This window comes from Peromyscus californicus, unplaced genomic scaffold (genome assembly GCF_007827085.1).
Source record: "Peromyscus californicus insignis strain IS unplaced genomic scaffold, ASM782708v3 Scaffold_6__1_contigs__length_162567912, whole genome shotgun sequence".
Taxonomy (NCBI): Eukaryota; Metazoa; Chordata; class Mammalia; order Rodentia; family Cricetidae; genus Peromyscus; species Peromyscus californicus.
Genome location: NW_026294584.1, coordinates 86425079 through 86443742, shown reverse-complemented (window position 1 = coordinate 86443742; position 18664 = coordinate 86425079). Strand labels below are relative to the sequence as shown.

General features: G+C 46.7%; 1 protein-coding gene across 2 annotated transcripts in view; it reads left to right on the top strand.

Annotated features, from left to right (window-relative positions):
* Smyd1 (SET and MYND domain containing 1) overlaps positions 1–18152 on the top strand; it is a 56841-nt gene extending 38689 nt beyond the window's left edge. For both annotated transcript variants that reach the window (XM_052720405.1, XM_052720403.1), the window contains 5 exons: positions 4086–4275; positions 12243–12335; positions 14131–14294; positions 15750–15918; positions 16661–18152. In XM_052720405.1, coding sequence (XP_052576365.1) covers positions 4086–4275; positions 12243–12335; positions 14131–14294; positions 15750–15918; positions 16661–16819 — 775 coding nt within the window. In that variant the 3' untranslated portion in view covers positions 16820–18152. The remainder of the gene's footprint in view (positions 1–4085; positions 4276–12242; positions 12336–14130; positions 14295–15749; positions 15919–16660) is intronic.
* Positions 18153–18664: the final 512 nt, after the last annotated feature.

Sequence of the window (18664 nt, the reverse complement as noted above, 5' to 3'; positions counted from 1 at the left end):
GTGGTTTGACTTAACAGTTTTTGTGCTTTATGGTGACAACAAATATGTAAGGCTATAACTGTGACATTTGTCCCCTTTAGTGTATCGATGAACAACTATGGGAGACATTCATCCCTTCATTATAAAACAGGCTTTGTGCTAGCTGATTTTGCCTGACTATGGCCTATTGAATGTGCTCTGAGCACATTCAAGGCAGCAAAGCTAAGTACATGAGACGTATTAAATATGCGCTTACAGTATTTTCAGTTTGTCGTGGACTTACTGGGGCACGCCCTGCTCTGTACTGAGAAGCATCTCTAGTGTAAAATGGGACGGGGATTTATGATCCCCTCCTTCCCCTTCCCCTTCCCTCACCTCTACTCTCTCTTTCTTCATTCCAGTTCTAGGGATCGAACCTAAGGCCTCAGCTGTTAGACAAGCAGTCTACCCCTGAGCTACATCCTCAGCTCCATCTCTATTTTTTATTGAGACCACCCATCACTAATCTGCCCAGGTGTGCCTCTGTTGTCCAGGCAGGCCTTGAACTTACTGCCTAGTCTTTGGAGTAGCTGAGATTATAGGCATATTGTCATAATTAAGTGGTATAAAGTTAATTCATTTTTGGAAACTTTCTTTTTCCTCCCTTCCCTCTCTTCCTGTGCTGTAGTTAGAAGTTTCTCTGGTCCTGCCCGGCCCTACGGTTGGGATGGATCTCTCCCACCTGTGTCCCACAGTCACTTGGCCCCAAGTAAAAACACACAGAGGCTTATATTAATTGTCAACTGTATGGCCTATGGTCAGGCTTCTTGCTAGCTGGCTATTATAACTTAACTCAACCCATTTCTATTAATCTATATGTTGTCATGTGGTCGTGGCTTTACAGCTCTGTTGCATGCTGCTCCTTGGGCGGCAGGCTGGTGTCTCTCTTTCTCTCTCCCCTCTCCTTTCTTCTCTCTGTATAACTGCTTGGATTTCCTTCCTGCCTCTAAGCTGCCTTGCCATAGGCCAATGCAACTTTATTTAATCAACCAATGGGAACAACATATATTCACAGTGTACAGAAAGACATCCCCCAGCACTGTGCCTGCTCCCCACTCCTTTCTTCCTTCCTTCCTTCCTTCCTTCCTTCCTTCCTTCCTTCCTTCCTTCCTTCCTTCCTTCCTTCCTTCCTTCCTTCCTTCCTTCCTTCCTTCCTTCCTTCCTTCCTTCCTTCCTTCCTTCTTTCTTTCTTTCTTTCTTTCTTTCTTTCTTTCTTTCTTTCTTTCTTTCTTTCTTTCTTTCTTTCTTGATATAGGGTCTTGCTGCATAACCCAGGATGGCCCTGAGCTTTCCATGTAGTCCAGGATGACCTCAAACTCATAATCTTCAAGAGTGCTGGGATTACAGCATGCACCACCACACTCATACACTCTTGATTTTTCCACCCCACACTATTTAAATAACTTGAGATACTTAGGTCTTGCATGGGAATCAGAGTTTCTGAAAGTACCAACCAATTTGCTACTGAACCACACTGGATCATGACATACCACTATGTCATGCCCAAAACATAGAATATGGAGACTGGGGATATAACTCAGTAGAAGAATGCTTCCAATTTGCCTTCCTATTGCATTAAGGCACTAGCCATCCACTGTCCTCACTGGCCCATGAGTGGCCCACATAGAACATCTTAGAACATTAGTGGAGCCCTAAAAACAAGGCCCTTCTCCATGTATCACAGACCCCGGAGGCAGCTGAAAACTATCTGCCGTCAGTCTGAAGTGCACAATGGGTACCTGAATGCTAATCTTGGCTGTCTCCCTAGCGCTCTGGGATCTTGAGGGAAATGACTTATTTCTCTAATGTCCGCAGCCTTCTTTGTGAAATGAGGGTCCTCTACAGCTTGGAAATAGCAGGATTTTCTGCAGAGTCGTGAGCAGGGTCACACACTCTTCCTCCCTGATTTGTCCTTTATCACTTTAGTTACAGCTCTTAGTGAAAATTGGCAAGTGTCCCTGGAATGCCAGAGCTCCAGCTGCCTGGCACCACTAGGGATTAACATTTAAACCAGGCTCTATCCAGACAGCCAATGGTCTGCAAAGGCAGCAGACCACATATTCAGATGCCATCTCTGCCTGGAGGTTATAACGTGGGTGGGAGGAACACAGGCAGTCAGTCACTCTGGAGCTCAGTCTTGCCCTCAAGTCAGTGGTCAGCCACTCCTCTGATGATGTCTGAGCCTCTCTGGTTATCATTCCTTGCACTCATTCTGTGGACGTTTGGACCAAGGCACTTCATGAAATACTGGGTCTAGTTAGGGTGCCAGTATTGACCTTGTACTGCTCAGTGGGCATCTGGGCTGTGTGTATCAGTACTGGCTACCTCAGAACTGTGTTATCAGTAACATGCACATGCAGATTCCTTTCTGCGATATGGAGTTTAACTGGATCTTCTAAGACAGAATATGAATGATGCCCTTACCCTTTCTCCCTGCCCCTTTCAAGGGGGACAACAGAGTAACAGGAGGGTGGCATTCAGGCTTTCTAAGGCTCCATTCAGTTGTTTTTATACACATTCATTCTCTCTCTTTCCCTGTCTTTAGTGCTGGGAGCCAGCTCAAGGCTTCAGGCATGCTTGGTACACACTCTTCTACTGAGCTGCACTCCCATGCAGCCCCGGACATTAGTACATGCCTTCCACTTATGGGAAATAAGGCTTTGGAATCTTTTTTTTTTTTTTGGTTTTTCGAGACAGGGTTTCTCTGTGTAGCTTTGCGCCTTTCCTGGAACTCACTTGGTAGTCCAGGCTGGCCTCGAACTCACAGAGATCCGCCTGGCTCTGCCTCCCGAGTGCTGGGATTAAAGGCGTGCGCCACCACCGCCCGGCGGCTTTGGAATCTTAAGTAGTCACCCCAGCTATCTGGGCCCACACATCCCTGCCACTCAGTAGTTGCTTCTTCATTTATCTTCTCAGAAGACATGGAAGGGGGGGGCCTCTGAATCTCTCTGGGGTGCTGGGATCTTGCTTTTCACATGGTGCCTGACAGTCTTCCTGGGAGGTGCTGACCAAGACTCTCTGCCCGGCAGTGGGACTCCGGGCTTCTGGGGTACAGGAACACAGTTGAGAACTGAGCTTACAGGCCTTGCCACCACTTCCTCCTCCTCTTCCTCCTTCTCTTCTCTCAGTCTGACTTTGTGGTGGTGGAAAGCACGTGGCTGAGAGGCACTGTGCTGGCTTAGCTGAACGGGTGTCGGTTGTTCAGGGGCCTTTTCACTTCAGCACCTTCTGTATTATTATACAGAAAGGTGAGTAGTTTTCTTACTAACTGGACGGCCATGTTCAGGCTGAGAGAAAATAATAGATAAATAAAATTAAAATACTGTTGTTATTTGAGGCCATCCTGGTCTACAGAGTGAATTCCAGGACAGCCAGGGTGGTTACACAGAGAAACCCTGTCTCAAAAAAAAAAAAAAAAAAAAAAGGAGAGAAAGAAAGAAAGGAAGGAAAAAAGAAAGAAAGAAGAGATACTGTGGCCAACAACTAGTTAGTACCACCTTCCAACAAGCACAAAAGTGAATCAGGCTAATGGCCCCTGCCTTTTTATATTCAAATTCCTTTGGTGGTCTTCAGTGAGCATAAATTCCCCACATAATGTAGGCTGAACTGTTGAATGGAAGCATAATGTACAAGGGGCTCTTGGTTTAGCACAGAACGGGCCAAGATGGCGGCAGCTCAGCATGTATGTTACAGAGGATGTGATCTTCAAACTAAGGAAGTGATTTTTGGATCTCGCCTTGTTTTCTCTTTGTTATTATTCCCATCCTGTTATAGACCAGTAACCGAGTGTATGAAACTGTAGGCGTTGAAGCTGTGAAGGACTTTAAGACCAAGCCCCGTCCTTTATAGGACTTCTATTTGAACTAATTCCAGAAAAGTTAACTGAACGGAGCCGATGTGACATCAAATGAGCACGATAACTCTGCTTTAGGTTGTGAGCTTTCTGGAAGGATGGGCATTTTCTCAGAGCCTTCAAGGAAACTGTTGTCTTTGAGGCTGGGTTCCTGGAACCCCTGGAGAATGCTGATCAGCATGGGTTCTGTTGACTTCCTTTCGTCCTGCTCCAGAATTGAACTCCGGGCCCTGGGCAAGATCTCAGAAGGTGAGGAGCTGACCGTGTCCTACATCGACTTCCTCCACCTCAGCGAGGAGCGCAGGCAGCAGCTGAGGAAGCAGTACTACTTTGACTGCTCCTGTGATCACTGTCAGAAGGGGCTGAAGGATGACCTCTTCCAGGCAGTGAAGGAAGACCCCAAGGTACACACAACTCTGCTTCAGGGGCCGAGGCTGCCTTCCCAGGAGCTGGGCAAGGGTGGGGCTTATATCCTTGAGGAGAAGGCATGGGATGGAGCACAGAGCAGGGCGGGCAGGTCCCAGCTGATGCATGGTGGGGGGAGTTTGAAGAAGCCAGTCTTCTCTGGGAAAGGAGACCAATGGCCTGACTGTACTGTTATTATGAACACTGGACAAGATGGCCTGTATAAAAGGGCTGGCACCCAGGCACCCAGCAGGGTTCAACTCCCCACCCTACCCTTGTGCAGGTTAAATAATGTGGAGAACTTCAGAGATCAAAGTTCAGTAGGCACAAAGATTTGAATATGGTTTTCCTATTCTGTAGAGATGGGTACTATGGAGATGGGGCGCGCTTGCCAAGGGGGATGCCAGGAGCTCAGCTGAGCTGAGAGAGAGCTGAGATGCCAGATGCCAGGGTGTCCAGTTAAAGCCACATGCCAAAAATGAAACTGAAATATTTAGACACTTACAAACAGTATAAACAAGAAGCAGAAACCAGAGAGGGTGCCAGTCCGTGCTCATCCAGTTCCTCCCTTGGAGCACACAGGGGTGGAGGGTGAGTCAGCACAGGCGTGGGGGGACTGTTCTCACTGTTGAGAGAACTCTGTCAGAAGGCGCAGGCAGTTTCTAGATCTGTGATTAGAGCAACGAGGGGGAAGCTCCGGGAACAAAATGCTTGGCCACCAAGTCAGAGTGGGAAAAAGCATCTGCAAGGCTTCCTCTTCTCCCAGTAAGGAGGTCTCAATAGAAGTACGCAAGAAGTTGATGGGATGCTTCTGTATAACTGGTACTCGGATGGCATCTGTGGGATACACATACATGAACTTCTAAACTTCCCTCTGAGTGCTGTGTGTAGGAGGAATGTGCTCCCGGTCAGAGCAGAGGTGCTGGCGAATTCTAGGGTGCTCGCCACATGACCTGTCTCATGGCTCCATTACCTAGTGGGGTATGTGCTCATTAATGTTTATAAAACACCCCCACCCACCTCCTACCCACCCCCGAGCATCTCTCCCTTTCATCCCTGGGTTGCTCTACCCAATTTTCTGGCCAATAACTTACTTGTAGTCTTACTATATCATATAAACATTTTCACCAAGAAGTTCCACTTCCAAGTATCTACTCAGAAGAGATACCTACACATTTGCTATAAGATACATGGTAAAAATAGACTGTGGTGGTGCTTTTAGGAACCATAAAACACTGGGGGGGGGACCCCTCAAATCAATACACATATGAAATATATGAACAGAAGAAATGCCCTAAACCATTCAAATGCATGAAGCGGTGTCTAGATGCAGGTCTGCAGTGAGATCTGTTCCTCAGGGGAAATGAGTTAAGGGGCCCAAGGATGTCATGTACATACGTTAGATTGCTAGAGTTGCTATGTCCGATGCCCCAAACTGAGTAGTGTAAACCTCAGTGTAACCTGTCCTGAGAGCCAGAGGCCCACAATTCAGCGGTTGACAGGCTATGCGGGAAGGGTCTATTCTAGATGTTTCTCCTGCGCTCCTAGGAAGCTCTCTCCTGGTGTCTCTTTACAGCTTCCCTTTCGCTGTCAGTCTTCTTTTTATAAGGTCACCAGTTGTGTTGGGTTAGGGATCCACCCCACTTCATTCCACATGACCTCATCTTAAAGGAATTGTATCCACAAGGATGCTACTCCCAAGTAAGGCTGCATTCTGGGGTCTTGGGGCTTAGGACTTCAATGCAGGAATTTTGAGAGGATGATGGCATTCAATTCATAACATGTTTACCATGCTATGAAAATTAAAAGGAACAGGCATGCACATGTTGGCATGCAAGCAAAGTCAGTACCCATGAAGAAAGAAATAGAAGGAAGCTGTGACCTTATAGTGAAGATCAATGAAACATGAGGTAGAGAAATTGAGTCAGTCCTCCCATGCAGGAGATAGAGTAGCTGGGGCCAAGGATTATGGGTTTTTTTGTTTGTGTTTTGTTTTTGTTTTTTTACAGAAACAATCTCCTTTTCACAGAATCAAAGGTGTTGTATTCTGGGACTTACATACTGTTAGTATTTGTGCACAATGCTTTGGACAATACAGAGACTAAGGGACCACACCCACCTTCATCCTGCCCTTTTAGCACCAGAGGACATCATGTGCTAGCCGTGAGCCCCAGACACTGGCCCTGAGCATGTGTTTCCTAACTCAACCATTCTGCCACTCAGTTGTGTGTTTTTATAAGTAGACAATATCCTCTTTTCCTCCTTTCAAAATTATACAACACAGAGTAGTTTAGGTCTTCATATATATTTTTGGTGGGTTTCCACAGTTCAGAAGGTGATGGGTGGTCTCAGGTCCTACCCTGTCACAATAGATAGGTGCCTAGCAGTGATAACATGCTGATGTCTCTCAGGTTGACATGTCTCTGATAAAAGATTGATGATTTCTGCTTGAACTTAACTAGATTCAAAGCAAAATCTTTCTAATATTTCTTAAACACCATATTGGATTTTCTATTTAAAAAAAAATTTAAATTGAAGCCAGGTGGTGGTGGCACATACCTTTAATCCCAGCACTTGGGAGGCAGAAGCAGGCAGATCTCTGTGTTCGAGGCTAGACTGGTCTACAGAGCGAGTTCCAGGACAGCCAGTGCTACACAGAGAAACCCTATCTGGAAAAAGCCAAAAAAAAAAAATTAAATTGCATTTATTGGCTGGGTGTGATAGGACATGCCTTAAGCAGGTGGGTCTCTGTGAGTTTGAAGCCAGCTTGGTCTACATAGTGAGTTCCAGGACAGACAGAACTACATAATAGAGAGACCCTGTCTCAAAAACAACCCCCCCCAAACAAACAAAAACTACATTTATTTATGTGTGTATGTATGAATGTATGTATGTATGTATGTATGTATGTATGTGTGTGTATGTAAGTGTGTGTGTGTGTGTGTGTGTGTGTGTGTGTGTGTGTGTATGCATGTATGTGTGTGTGTGCATGTGGAGATCAGAGGACAATGTGCAGGAGTCGGCTCTCCTTTTCTACCATGTGGGTCCCTGGGATTAAATTCAGGTCACCAGGTTTGGTGGCCAGTGTCTTTACCCATTGAGTCATCTTGCTGGTCTTAAATTGGGTTCTTCATTAAAATAAACAAATGAACTCAAAATAAAAGTAACTCAACCTGGGCGTGGAGAGACGGCTCAGCAGTTAAGAGCACTGGCTGCTCTTCCAGAAGACCCGAGTTCAATTTCCAGCAACCACACGGTGGTTCATAACTGTCTGTAATGGAATCCAATGCCATCTTTGGTGTGCAGATATATATGTAGATGAAACTCTCATATACATAAAATACATATCTATCTTTTAAAAAATTAACTCAACCTAAATATTTGGACAGGAAAGATTAAGTACACCTTTACAGTTTTTTAATGAATTAATTTGAGGTAAATTCTTGCTGTGTGGCTTGAGCTGTCTTGAACTCATTATTTAGCTCAGACTGGCTTCTAATTCATCATCCTCCATCTCAGCCTTCCCAGTGTTGGGCTGCAGGTGTGTGACACGCTCGGCTATCGTATCTTTTTTAAAAAGTCATTACAATGTAGTAAGAATGTAAAAACAAATAAAACAACAACAACAACAACAACAACAGCAGAGAAAGAGTGGGGAAATCTGTTTTCTAGTTCCAGTTATAGTCCCGAATGTCTGAGCCGGGGCAGATCTCTTCCTTTGGGACCTCTGTTTCCTTGTCTGTAAAATGGAAAGCTGGGAGAATTTAGCAGTGTTCTTCTCAGCTTGAACTATATACTGTGTCGTCACAATTGTCTTGTTCTGTTTTCTATGAGACAGTGTCTCATGAAACCCAGGCTGGCCTGCACTTGCTGTGTAGCCAAGGAGGACCTTGAACTCCTGGTTCTCCTACCTCAGCCTCCCAAGGGCTGTAACTGCAGGACTGAGCCACCATGCCAAGCTTGGCTGCTTCCTTTCTCTTCCTTTTAACACTTTACAGCAGCCCTGTAAGTGGTCCCGTGGTCAGCACACCAGCATGACTGTTAGTCAGTACCAGAAGTTATACTACCCCCTTCCTGTGTGCACAAAAACCCTTAGGAAACGCAAACCGAAAGTTTTAAATGAGAAAATAAAAACAAAATATAAAACACCGTCCTCAGTTGCACCTCTGGACTGTCTGTTTAGGCCGATCAGGTTTTTCTTTTTCTCTATCCTGCAAGGCTACTTTTCCAAGATCAAGAACAAGCATCCCTCATAACTCTGTCCTCTTCTTCTCTGCCTCCTGCTGCAGCTGCTTCTCCCCTTCTCTTCTAACCTCGCCCCTTATCCAGCCCCTCCCACTTCCCTGGCTCCTCCTCCTGTAGATGTAACAGTTTTATTAAATAAGAAACACAGAGCCAAATGAAGAATTAAAAGCCCAAGAGGTCAGAGCAGTAGCTAAGAGCTAATACTAAAAACAGTTTCTTACCCTTCACTGCCACTGCTGACCTACTCCTCAGAAAGAGACCTACTTCCTGTGTATCTGTCTTTTTATTGACTTTCTGTTCTGCCTCGTCACTGCCTGTCTATACAGACCTCTTGGGCTTTTAACTCTGCATTTGGCTCTGTGTTTCTTATTTAATAAAACTGCTACAGCTACATCTGGCGCCTAAACATTCATGGTACAAATTCATGTAAAAAACTGCTTGCCTGTGGCCTTGTGGGCCCCAGCTCAGACCCAAACTACCCTAAGCAGGGTGGTGGTGGCACACGCCTTTAATCCTATCATTTGGGAGGCAGAGATCCATCCGGATCTCTGTGAGTTTAAAGCCACACTGGAAACAGCCAGGCATAGTGACTCATGCCTTTAATCCCAGGAAGCCTTTAATCCCAGGAAGTGAGCCTTTAATCCCAGAAAGTGATAGCAGGAAGCAGAAAGGTATATAAGGCATGAGGACCAGGAACTAGAGCTGGTTAAGCTTTTAGGATTTTGAGCAGCAGCTCAGCTGAGATCTATTTGGATGAGGACTCAGAGGTTTCCAGTCTGAGGAAACAGGATCAGCTGAGGAATTGGTGAGGTGAGGTGGCTGTGGCTTGTTCTGCTTCTCTGATCTTCCAGCATTCACCCCAATACCTGGCTCCGGGTTTGTTTTATTAACAAGACCTTCTAACAATTCATGCTACATCCTCCTGCTGCTTCTTCTAGCTCCTGGGGCTTCTCTTCTAACTCTCCCTTTTCTCTTCTTGCTTCTCCATCTCCTTCTTTGGACTTTGAGACATTTGGCACTCCCTCCCACATCAAAACAAACAAACAAACAAACAAAAAACCAAAAAACAAAAAACTAATTGTATCCTCATGGGAACTGTTTTTGTAACTGTGGTACTTCCTTATCTCATATACCAAAACCAAGTTTGAAAGGCTTTAGCCAGATCACTAGACTGCTTAGTCTGTCTAATGTGGGAAGACAGACGAGTCCGGCTTTCAGAGAGCTGACAAAAATCTCTCATGTTAAGCCGGGCGGTGGTGGCGCACGCCTTTAATCCCAGCACTCGGGAGGCAGAGGCAGGCGGATCTCTGTGAGTTCGAGGCCAGCCTGGGCTACCAAGTGAGTTCCAGGAGAGGCTCAAAGCTACACAGGGAAACCCTGTCTCGAAAAACCAAAAAAAAAAAAAAAAATCTCTCATGTTATCCTTTTGATTAAGGAATGACTAATGGCTGCATGCTAAGACAATTGGAGGGTCTGCATGACCATAATCAGAAGAGCCCTCTTAGTAAGCTCCAGTGGCCACTGGAATGTGATTTTTGGATCAGGCCCTCAGCTTTACTCCTGCCCTGGCTAGTAATTATTTAGTAATTTTATTTTATTGGTTTCTTGAGAAGGGGTCCCCTGTAGCCCAGACTGCCCTTAGACTCCAGATGCTGCTGCCCCTCACCTCCTAGGTGCAGGGGCTATAGACTCACACTATTGTGGCTTGCTCCACTTCTGTGTGTTTAAATCAGTGACTCAGATGAAGACAGAAATACAAGGCCTAGCTGTAGACTAGGTGGTTGACTTGAAGCAAAGAATTTTAGACAACAGGATCCCAGTCCAAAATTCCAGAGGAAACACACACAGAGTCACTGTCAAGTGTGCAAAAGCCCAGCAGTGAGGCAGACTTCCGAGGACTGGGTGGTGGCAAGGTTCTGAGCCTTCTTCACCAAAGTGTGAAGAGGGAGCTGGAGATGGCTCAGTGGGTAAGAGTGCTTGCTGCTCTTCCAGAGGACCCGAGCTTCATTCCTAGCACCCATGTTGGGCAGCTCACAACTCCCTGGAATCCAATGCCCTCTTCTGACCTCTGGAGGCATATGCACACACTTGGCATACACTCACATAGACATATATACACACACTTAAATGAAAAGAAAAAAACAGGCCTAGCTCAGGTTTCATAAGCCTATTTAACAATCCATATTGAAAATGCACTCGTGTGTGTGTGTGTGTGTGTGTGTGTGTGTGTGTGGTGTGTGTAGTTTAACTAGAGTTACCCAATTTTGAGTGATAATGCTCCCCCCCCCAAAAAAAAACCTGTAGACTGTCTAACAAAAACTCCAGTGCCACATATATGAAACCTCCCTTTGAGATGTTAGTCAGGAATGTCCAACAGACTCCAAAAACAGTGCAGGCCACTGCCGTTGCCCTGGTTGTCTCCCAGCACTTGAAGGTAAGACCCTCTTACAGAAGTCAGTACAGACTTCAGACACAGGACTTGGAGAGATTGAGCTGGACCAGCGCTTGTCATATTGGAAGATGCTATGTGGTCTTCCAAAGGAGAAAAACAATCGGTAGTTCTGCTCACACGGGAAGCCTACAAACAACAACGACTGGCCAGCAAGATATCCTCGGTGACGCAATAGTGCCAACTTTGTCTCGGTGGTAAACAACAGATGTCTAATTGGACTTAAAGCCGGATCACTCGGAAAGAATTCATGTCTGACACTGTAAATGTAGCCAACCACTCATGGCCAGAGAGATCATGGACCCCAGAGGAGAACCTACTACTTTCCTAAACCAGTATAATTTCTAACTGTACTCTAAATATTGATCCTTATATTCAAATGAGTGTAGTTCTCATTCCTCATCAAAGAAACTTCTTTTTGTGCCGAGAGAGTCTATGACAGTCAACTGGTCAAAATGCAGAGCATACGTGACTGTGGGGTGACCAATCCCAACTGATATACCTGCAATGCCGTCCCTACACCCAAGGCTCAGGGCAAATTGCAGAAAGGGGAGCAGAAAGATTGTAAGAGCCAGAGAACCAGGATGCCTGCTGTGAGATAGTGTCTTCTAGATATGACAGGAAAGCTGCACCCATTAAATCTCAACCATGTGGTTGCCTAAGCAAGACCTGCATAAAGACAAAGGTCAATATACCAGCGTGGACAGGGAAACTCGTATAAGGCCTTGTCCCTAGATGAAGAGCTACAGGCAGTCAATGGCTGCTGGGAGAGGGAGAATCAGTTTTCCCCAGGGATGAGCTTCCTGGTAAGTTATTAAAGCCAAGTGGTCATCCCCAAACACTTGTGAGCAACACCGAGAGGGAGTGAGGAAGGATGGGAGGGATCGAAGTAGGGAGAAGGTGGGAGTGACGCGAATACAGTGCGCATGTGTGAAATCCTCCAAAACCAACAAGCTTAATTAAGAAGTCGAGAAGAAGAAGCACGAAACAGCAGTTGGAAAAGCCGCAGGGGTCTTTACCTACTTGGAGAAATGAGACAATCATAATGTGCGAGGCTCTGATCCTACATTACAGTGAACGTCAAAGATGGCAGACACTGGAGGATAGTTTGCTTTTGTTTCTTTTTTGGTAGTAGTGGGATTGAGTCTCGGGTTTTATGCATGCAAGGCAAGTGCTCTACCGTGAAACTACATTCCCAGCCTTCAGGAACTCCCAGATAAGATGGGCTGCCCCGTGAGGTGATCTCAAACTGGATACTCCTCTCTTTCCTAGCCCTCCCCAGAAGTGGTGAAGGAGACGGTACAACTCTCAAAGGATACACTGGAAAAAATAGACAAGGCTCGCTCTGAGGGTTTGTATCATGAGGTGAGAGCACTTTTAACAGAGGCTAGTGATGGGGAAGAGGGTGGAAAGTCGGAGAGGTATGTGAACAGAAAGGGGAGACTGCTGAACAGGTTGCGTTTCCTGGAAGGCCGTTTCTCTCATACCCTTCAATTGTAGTACCCATTAAAAGTGTATTCTCAGTGACTGCTCAACCCAATGAAATCTGTTCAAGGAGAGCAAACGTTGCTGGATCCATGTATTAGGAGCTGGAGGAGGGCCTGTGACAGCTCAGGTACCATCAGAAATGGAAGAGTGACAATGGCCTTGGAGGACACCGAGAGTGGCCTGCTAAGCATTCAACTTTGGCTCCTGAAGCCCCCTAGATTCTCGTGTCTCTATACTGTAATCGAGTGTGTAAACACCTCGTGCCTCTCCTTCAACCAGGACAGTGTCTCTAAAATCTCTGCTCGAGGGATCTAGGCATCAAGGCTTCATAGCTTCCATAGGCTTTCAATGTACAGTCAAGTGGTCTGTGGTGATAATGCTGCGTTAGTTTTTGGAGACAAGGTCTTGGTATGTAATGCAGACTGGCCTTGAATTCTCTATCTGCCTGCGTATGGGGATCACAGGCATACACCACCATACCTGAGAAGTTGCTTTGAATTCATCTCAACAGCTTGTTGGAAGTCAATTCTTGTGTCTCGCCCTCTAAGCTGGGATCTGTAACGAATATCTAAATTATTCCAGTATAATAAAAACTCGGGAGTCAGAAATTAAGGCAGAGACTTAACAAATCCAAGGACAGCTGACCCTCACTCCACTTTTTTCCCAAAGCACCTCTCCCAGAAATCCTCCCTTCTCTCTTTCTGTCCTTTCTAGCAGACCTCCTCAGGCCTCCAAAATCTCTATGGCTAATCCCGGTCAGCCAATCACTGACTTGGTCCTTTGATCAAGGTGGCTTTATTGGGACAATGGAATAGCTGTATGAACAATTCTCCCGCAACAGGAACCTACTCATTCTGAAATAGAACAGAGGCACCATGAATCAGTGGCTCCCTGCCCCCCAAGCTCATTATGCAGCTTGGATGAGCCACGGGTGACTGTTACTAGGGTGTGCTAATTTGGTGGTTAATTTCACTTCGTGTCTCTTTCATTTCATTCCTTTTCTCCTTCTCCTTTACTGATTCATCCATTGCACATGTATGAACCCTTACTAGGGTGACCAATGCAAGACACTCTCTTTATCTCCTCCCTGAGTTCTGTCAGGCGAGAGGAAGCCATGAAAATGAAGTGTTATGCATGGTAAGGAATCTGTGGCAAAGGCATGTGTCAGGAACCACATGGGTGGGGCTCCATGGGCCCCATTCCTTTGGCTTCTCTTCTCTTCAGTTCTACCTCCCAACAACAACACAGGCTGATGACTAACCCTTGAACACATAGGCCTTAGGGGTGGGCACGTACCCAAACCATATCAATGTATTTACATTGTGTATATCTATACATATGCATGCATACGTGTACATATATACACACAAGTTTAGTGTATGTGTAGACAGGCACACATATATGCGTGTGTAGTTTCCATACCCCTCTGCTGCATAGTGACTTCGAGTAGGCAAACTTCCTCACTTTGTTGTATCGTCTTTTTGGCCCAACCCTACCGTTTCCCACACCAGTGTCTTAGCCAGGAAGGTCATTTTGTTAGTTCAAACCACAAACCTTGTTTTTTCCCTTCTTTCTCCAGCTTTCAAAAGTGAGTCTAGTGCTATCTTGCCGTCCACCTGTCAGTTAAACACATACTCTGGTATAGTGGTGATGAAGCTGTGTCTCCCTCCAGGTTGTGAAGCTGTGCCGGGAGTGCCTGGAGAAGCAGGAACCAGTGTTTGCCGACACCAACCTCTATGTGCTTCGGCTGCTGAGCATCGCGTCAGAGGTCCTCTCCTATCTCCAGGCCTTTGAGGAGGCCTCGCACTACGCCAGAAGGATGGTGGACGGCTACACGTAGGTGATGGTCCTCGGTCTCAGGTGGTCTCCTGGAAACCCTCTGTTCCAGGGATGCCAAAGAGATGGCACACATTTGATTGCCCCTCCTACACCTCAGTGGCCATGGTCACAGTCGTACTTCTCCTTACAAATTAAGCTTTTCTTGTGGTGTCCCAGCAGTAATGATTGAACAGTCAGAGGTGATACTCAGATGAGGCCTGGTTGTCATCTCTGATGTGTTTGTTTGTTTTTACTTCCTTATTTGTCATTTGAGCGGCATCTTCTGCTTTGGATTTTCCTAAATGAAGCTTGATTTTAAATGCTTGGAGAGTTTTTTATCCTCTCTCTAATAACCTATGACCACACCTATAACACTTTGGCCTTGGGGGTGGGTACTTACCCAAACTGTAGCAATATATTTGCATTGTGTAGATCTTTACAGATATACACATGTGTGTACATATAGATACATAAGTATGTGTGCATATGTATACATATACATGCACATATTTTTCACAGCTCTGCTATAAAGAGAGAGAGGCCATTCTTGTTTATAAATGATAACATGCTGCTTTCTCATTTCCCCTCCACCAATGTTCTCTCTTGCCTTCTACGTTCACATGAGCTTAGGAATTTGTGTTTCTGATCAGATGAGTAAGTTGTCATAAGAAGACTTTTCTTTAGGACGCTGCTCATTAAAAAATGCAAGTAAATGGACCAGCATGCTAGGAAGGAGACCTGCCAGGAGAAGAAAAATACAGTGCAGCCCCAGGAAGGACACTGAAGTTAGACTTCCCGCCTTGAGCTTCTTTTCATGTTCCCCAGAAAACTGGGGGTGCTCCAGATGGTACCTGGCTCCCTGTGCTCAGGCTCCGAGTACAGTTGTGGCCCTCTTTGTCCATGAAGCCTTGGCTTGGTGGTCCAGGTCAGAGTCCCAACTCTCCTGGCCTCACTGTGTAGAACACTGGTCAGCTCTGTGGATTTCAGAACCCCACAACAAGCCGCTGGTGCCCCACAGCACGAGTGGGAAGACAGGCGGACTTGATCAGTGTGAGTACTGGCTTTGGCGTCATTTCCATTTGCTGTGACAGAATACCCTGACAAGTCAGCTTGGAAGAGGAAGGGTTTATTTGAGCTCACAGTCCACCATTGCAGGGACACTGAGGTCACATCGCACCCATGCTCAAGAGCAGAGAGCAATGGACGAATGCCTGCAAGCTTGCTCTTACAAAGTTTAAGGTCTCCTGTTCAGGGAATGGTGCTAACCACAGGTCCTCACAATGGTTGCTCACAAACATACCCATCGCCAACCTAACCTAGAAGATTCCTCATTGAGACTCTTTTCCCAAGTGATGCTAGATTACGTCAAGTTGACAACGACATCGGGCAGAGTACTTTAGGAGTTGTTCTGTGCTGTACAGATGTAAAGAAGGTTGGGACGATGAGTCCTGTTTACTTCCTGTGCCTCTGCAGGAAACTCTACCACCATAACAATGCCCAGCTGGGCATGGCTGTGATGCGGGCAGGGCTGACCAACTGGCATGCTGGTAACATCGAAGTGGGGCACGGGATGATCTGCAAAGCCTACGCAATTCTCCTGGTGACACACGGACCCTCCCACCCTATCACCAAGGACTTAGAGGTAAACAGCATCCCGGGGGTGGGCAGTCACTGTCTTATTTGAAGGTCTCTTGAGATGGGAGTCCTGGCTCATCTGGACTTTGCTTTATGGAAGTCTGTAGCCTGCTAGCCAGACCAGAAAGGAACTTGGAATGCTTTAGCCTTACACGTCTTCCTCATGTTACATATGAGGAAACAGAGGCCCAAGGGAGGGGAGCACTCATCTGCTGTTATCCAGTGGTTTGACGGTAAGGTCAGAGATGGCTGATTTTGTATCTACTATATTAAGCTTGTCAAAGGCAGTCTCTGTCAATCTTACCTACTGTGGTGTCCTGAGCCTCTGAACAGCTAGCTAGCTCTTCTGAATACTCTGAGTAGATATGTGGGAGAACAAAGACTTTGTTGTGTGTTATTCGCTATAATCTTCCCAACATGCTGTGGTTAAGTCCATTCACTGAGGTCCTACAAGCACAAAGGTCAGGATCCAGGGCTCAGATCCAGGTCCTCAGTCAACAGTGAGAAGAAGCATTCTCTGGGGAAAACAACTTTGCAGCTACCATCTCACGGGTCCATCTCCCTCTCCCTATGATGCTAGGCATGCTGCTACACCATCAGTCTACAATGGTGCCCCCCCCCCCTTACACACACACTTGTTTCTGGAGGGATAGAGTTAAATCTTACTGACCAGGGGTCATTTATCCAAAGATATGTTAGGACCGTGCCATGGGGATGTGTCACTCAATGCTGTTATCTGTGTCCCACAGGCCATGAGGGTGCAGACAGAGATGGAGCTGCGTATGTTCCGCCAGAATGAATTCATGTACCACAAGATGCGGGAGGCTGCCCTGAACAACCAGCCCATGCAGGTCATGGCTGAGCCCAGCAATGAACCAGCCCCGGCTCTGTTCCATAAGAAGCAATGAAGACCTCATTGGAGAGTTGGGGGCAGTGTGGTTGGGGAGCTGGGGAGATCATTACCCTGGGTCCCCCACTGTCATTTTGGTTCAGTTCAACTTGGCTTAGCTCTCTCTCACCCCAGACCAACTCTTTCTGTATGTGTCAGGTGCTAGGCTCCATCATCTATTTAATAAAGAAGCCCAACTATAATTGGGCTAGAAGGACAAATGTCGACAAAAAAGGCACAGCATAATAGTAAATGTAATGAGTACGTTTACTATTTATATTTAATAGCAAGCGAACTCTATGGAGAGGGGTCCAGAGGAGGTGAGTGTGTGTGTATGCCTCTGTGTGTGTGTGTGTGTGTGTGTGTGTGTGTGGTGTGTGTGGTGACACCTGGGCTAAGGGTGGCAGGTACCTCGAATCTCAGATGACTGCTTGTCTATCTGTGCAGTGTCTCTGGGGCAGCTGGTCTCACCTATGGCTGGGAATATTTAGGGTTTGGCAGACTGGGATGGAGATGATGTCCTGTATCCTCAGGCTGGTGTGGAGTTATTAACAAAGGACTGGGGCTGTGTTTGGCCCTTTGAGATCCACTCAGAGACAGGAAACCCATTAGGGACGGTATCTAGAAAGAGGCAGGGGCCTTGTTCAGACTACCTGTGGTCTCAATTCCTAGTCTGAGCTTGAAGCATACTTTTAGAAATAACTCTAGAACACATAGAGAAGGAATTTTTCCCTGTCTGGTCCTACTCACCAAGCCTGTAGCCCCTTGTGGTGTGTGTGTGTGTGTGTGTGTGTGTGTGTGTGTGTGTGTGTGTGTGTGTCTCCTTGAAGAAAAGCTGAGGTTTTTCTGCCGTTGACTAGTGGGAGTGAGAAGGCTTTTCAGGGTGAAGCTGAGGGTGTGCATGTCTGCTGGTGAGCCCAGCAGAAGTGGATTGTAAGGGTTTCGAGCCCGGGTAGTCTGCACCAGCTTAGGCTTCATCGTTGGCCCCAGGGAGGCTCTGCTCTCTGCAGTGAGTGACAGTTAACTTCCTGCACTTAGTTTCTTTATCCTGTCCATGCTCTGGGGGCTTCTGCCCTTCCTAACAGAAGGCCATTCACCTAGGCTAGGATCTCTTCAGAAGCGTGCCCACTTTGTTCTCACTTGCCGAGAGGCCCATTTCCATCTGAGACATGAAGGCCCAAGGACGACCTTTTAGTTTCTGGGACCCCAACTTTCTCACCAACATGGTGGGGGATCATGAAGTGAATTCGTTTAGTTGAGGGTGTCACCAAAACTGCTGCACAACCTTGGGCTACCGTTGACGCCAGAGCTCTGACATCGTGAAGTCACAGGATACCCACTAAAACACAAATTTATTTATTTCTGCCTAAAAGGTTAGTTCCTCTGTCCCCACCCTTTCTTTTTTTTTTTTTCTTCAAGACAGGGTTTCTCTGTGTAGCTTTGCGCCTTTCCTGGATCTCACTCTGTAGCCCAGGCTGGCCTCAAACTCACAGAGATCCGCCTGCCTCTGCCTCCCGAGTGCTGGGATTAAAGGCGTGCGCCACCACCACCGCCCGTCCCGTCCCCACCCTTTCATCTGAGAATGATCCCCTGCTTCTTCCCCTTGAGCTACGCCCAGCAGCTGAGGCCTCTGAAATGGCACCTCCTGAAGAAGGTTAGTACCGAACCCTTCGTTCTTCTTTGAAGATTCGTTCTCTAGAAGCTTCTCTGAAAGGTTGACAGTTACCTCAAGCTCTACCCCTCAGGCTTAGGGACAGCATCGACCTCCTTGGGATTCCTACAGGGGCGTTCACATCATCGCTCCTCGTCCCCCGTGCGGACCCTGCCCCAAGTCCCCTTCCGTTCTCCGTCACTGTTGTGTATC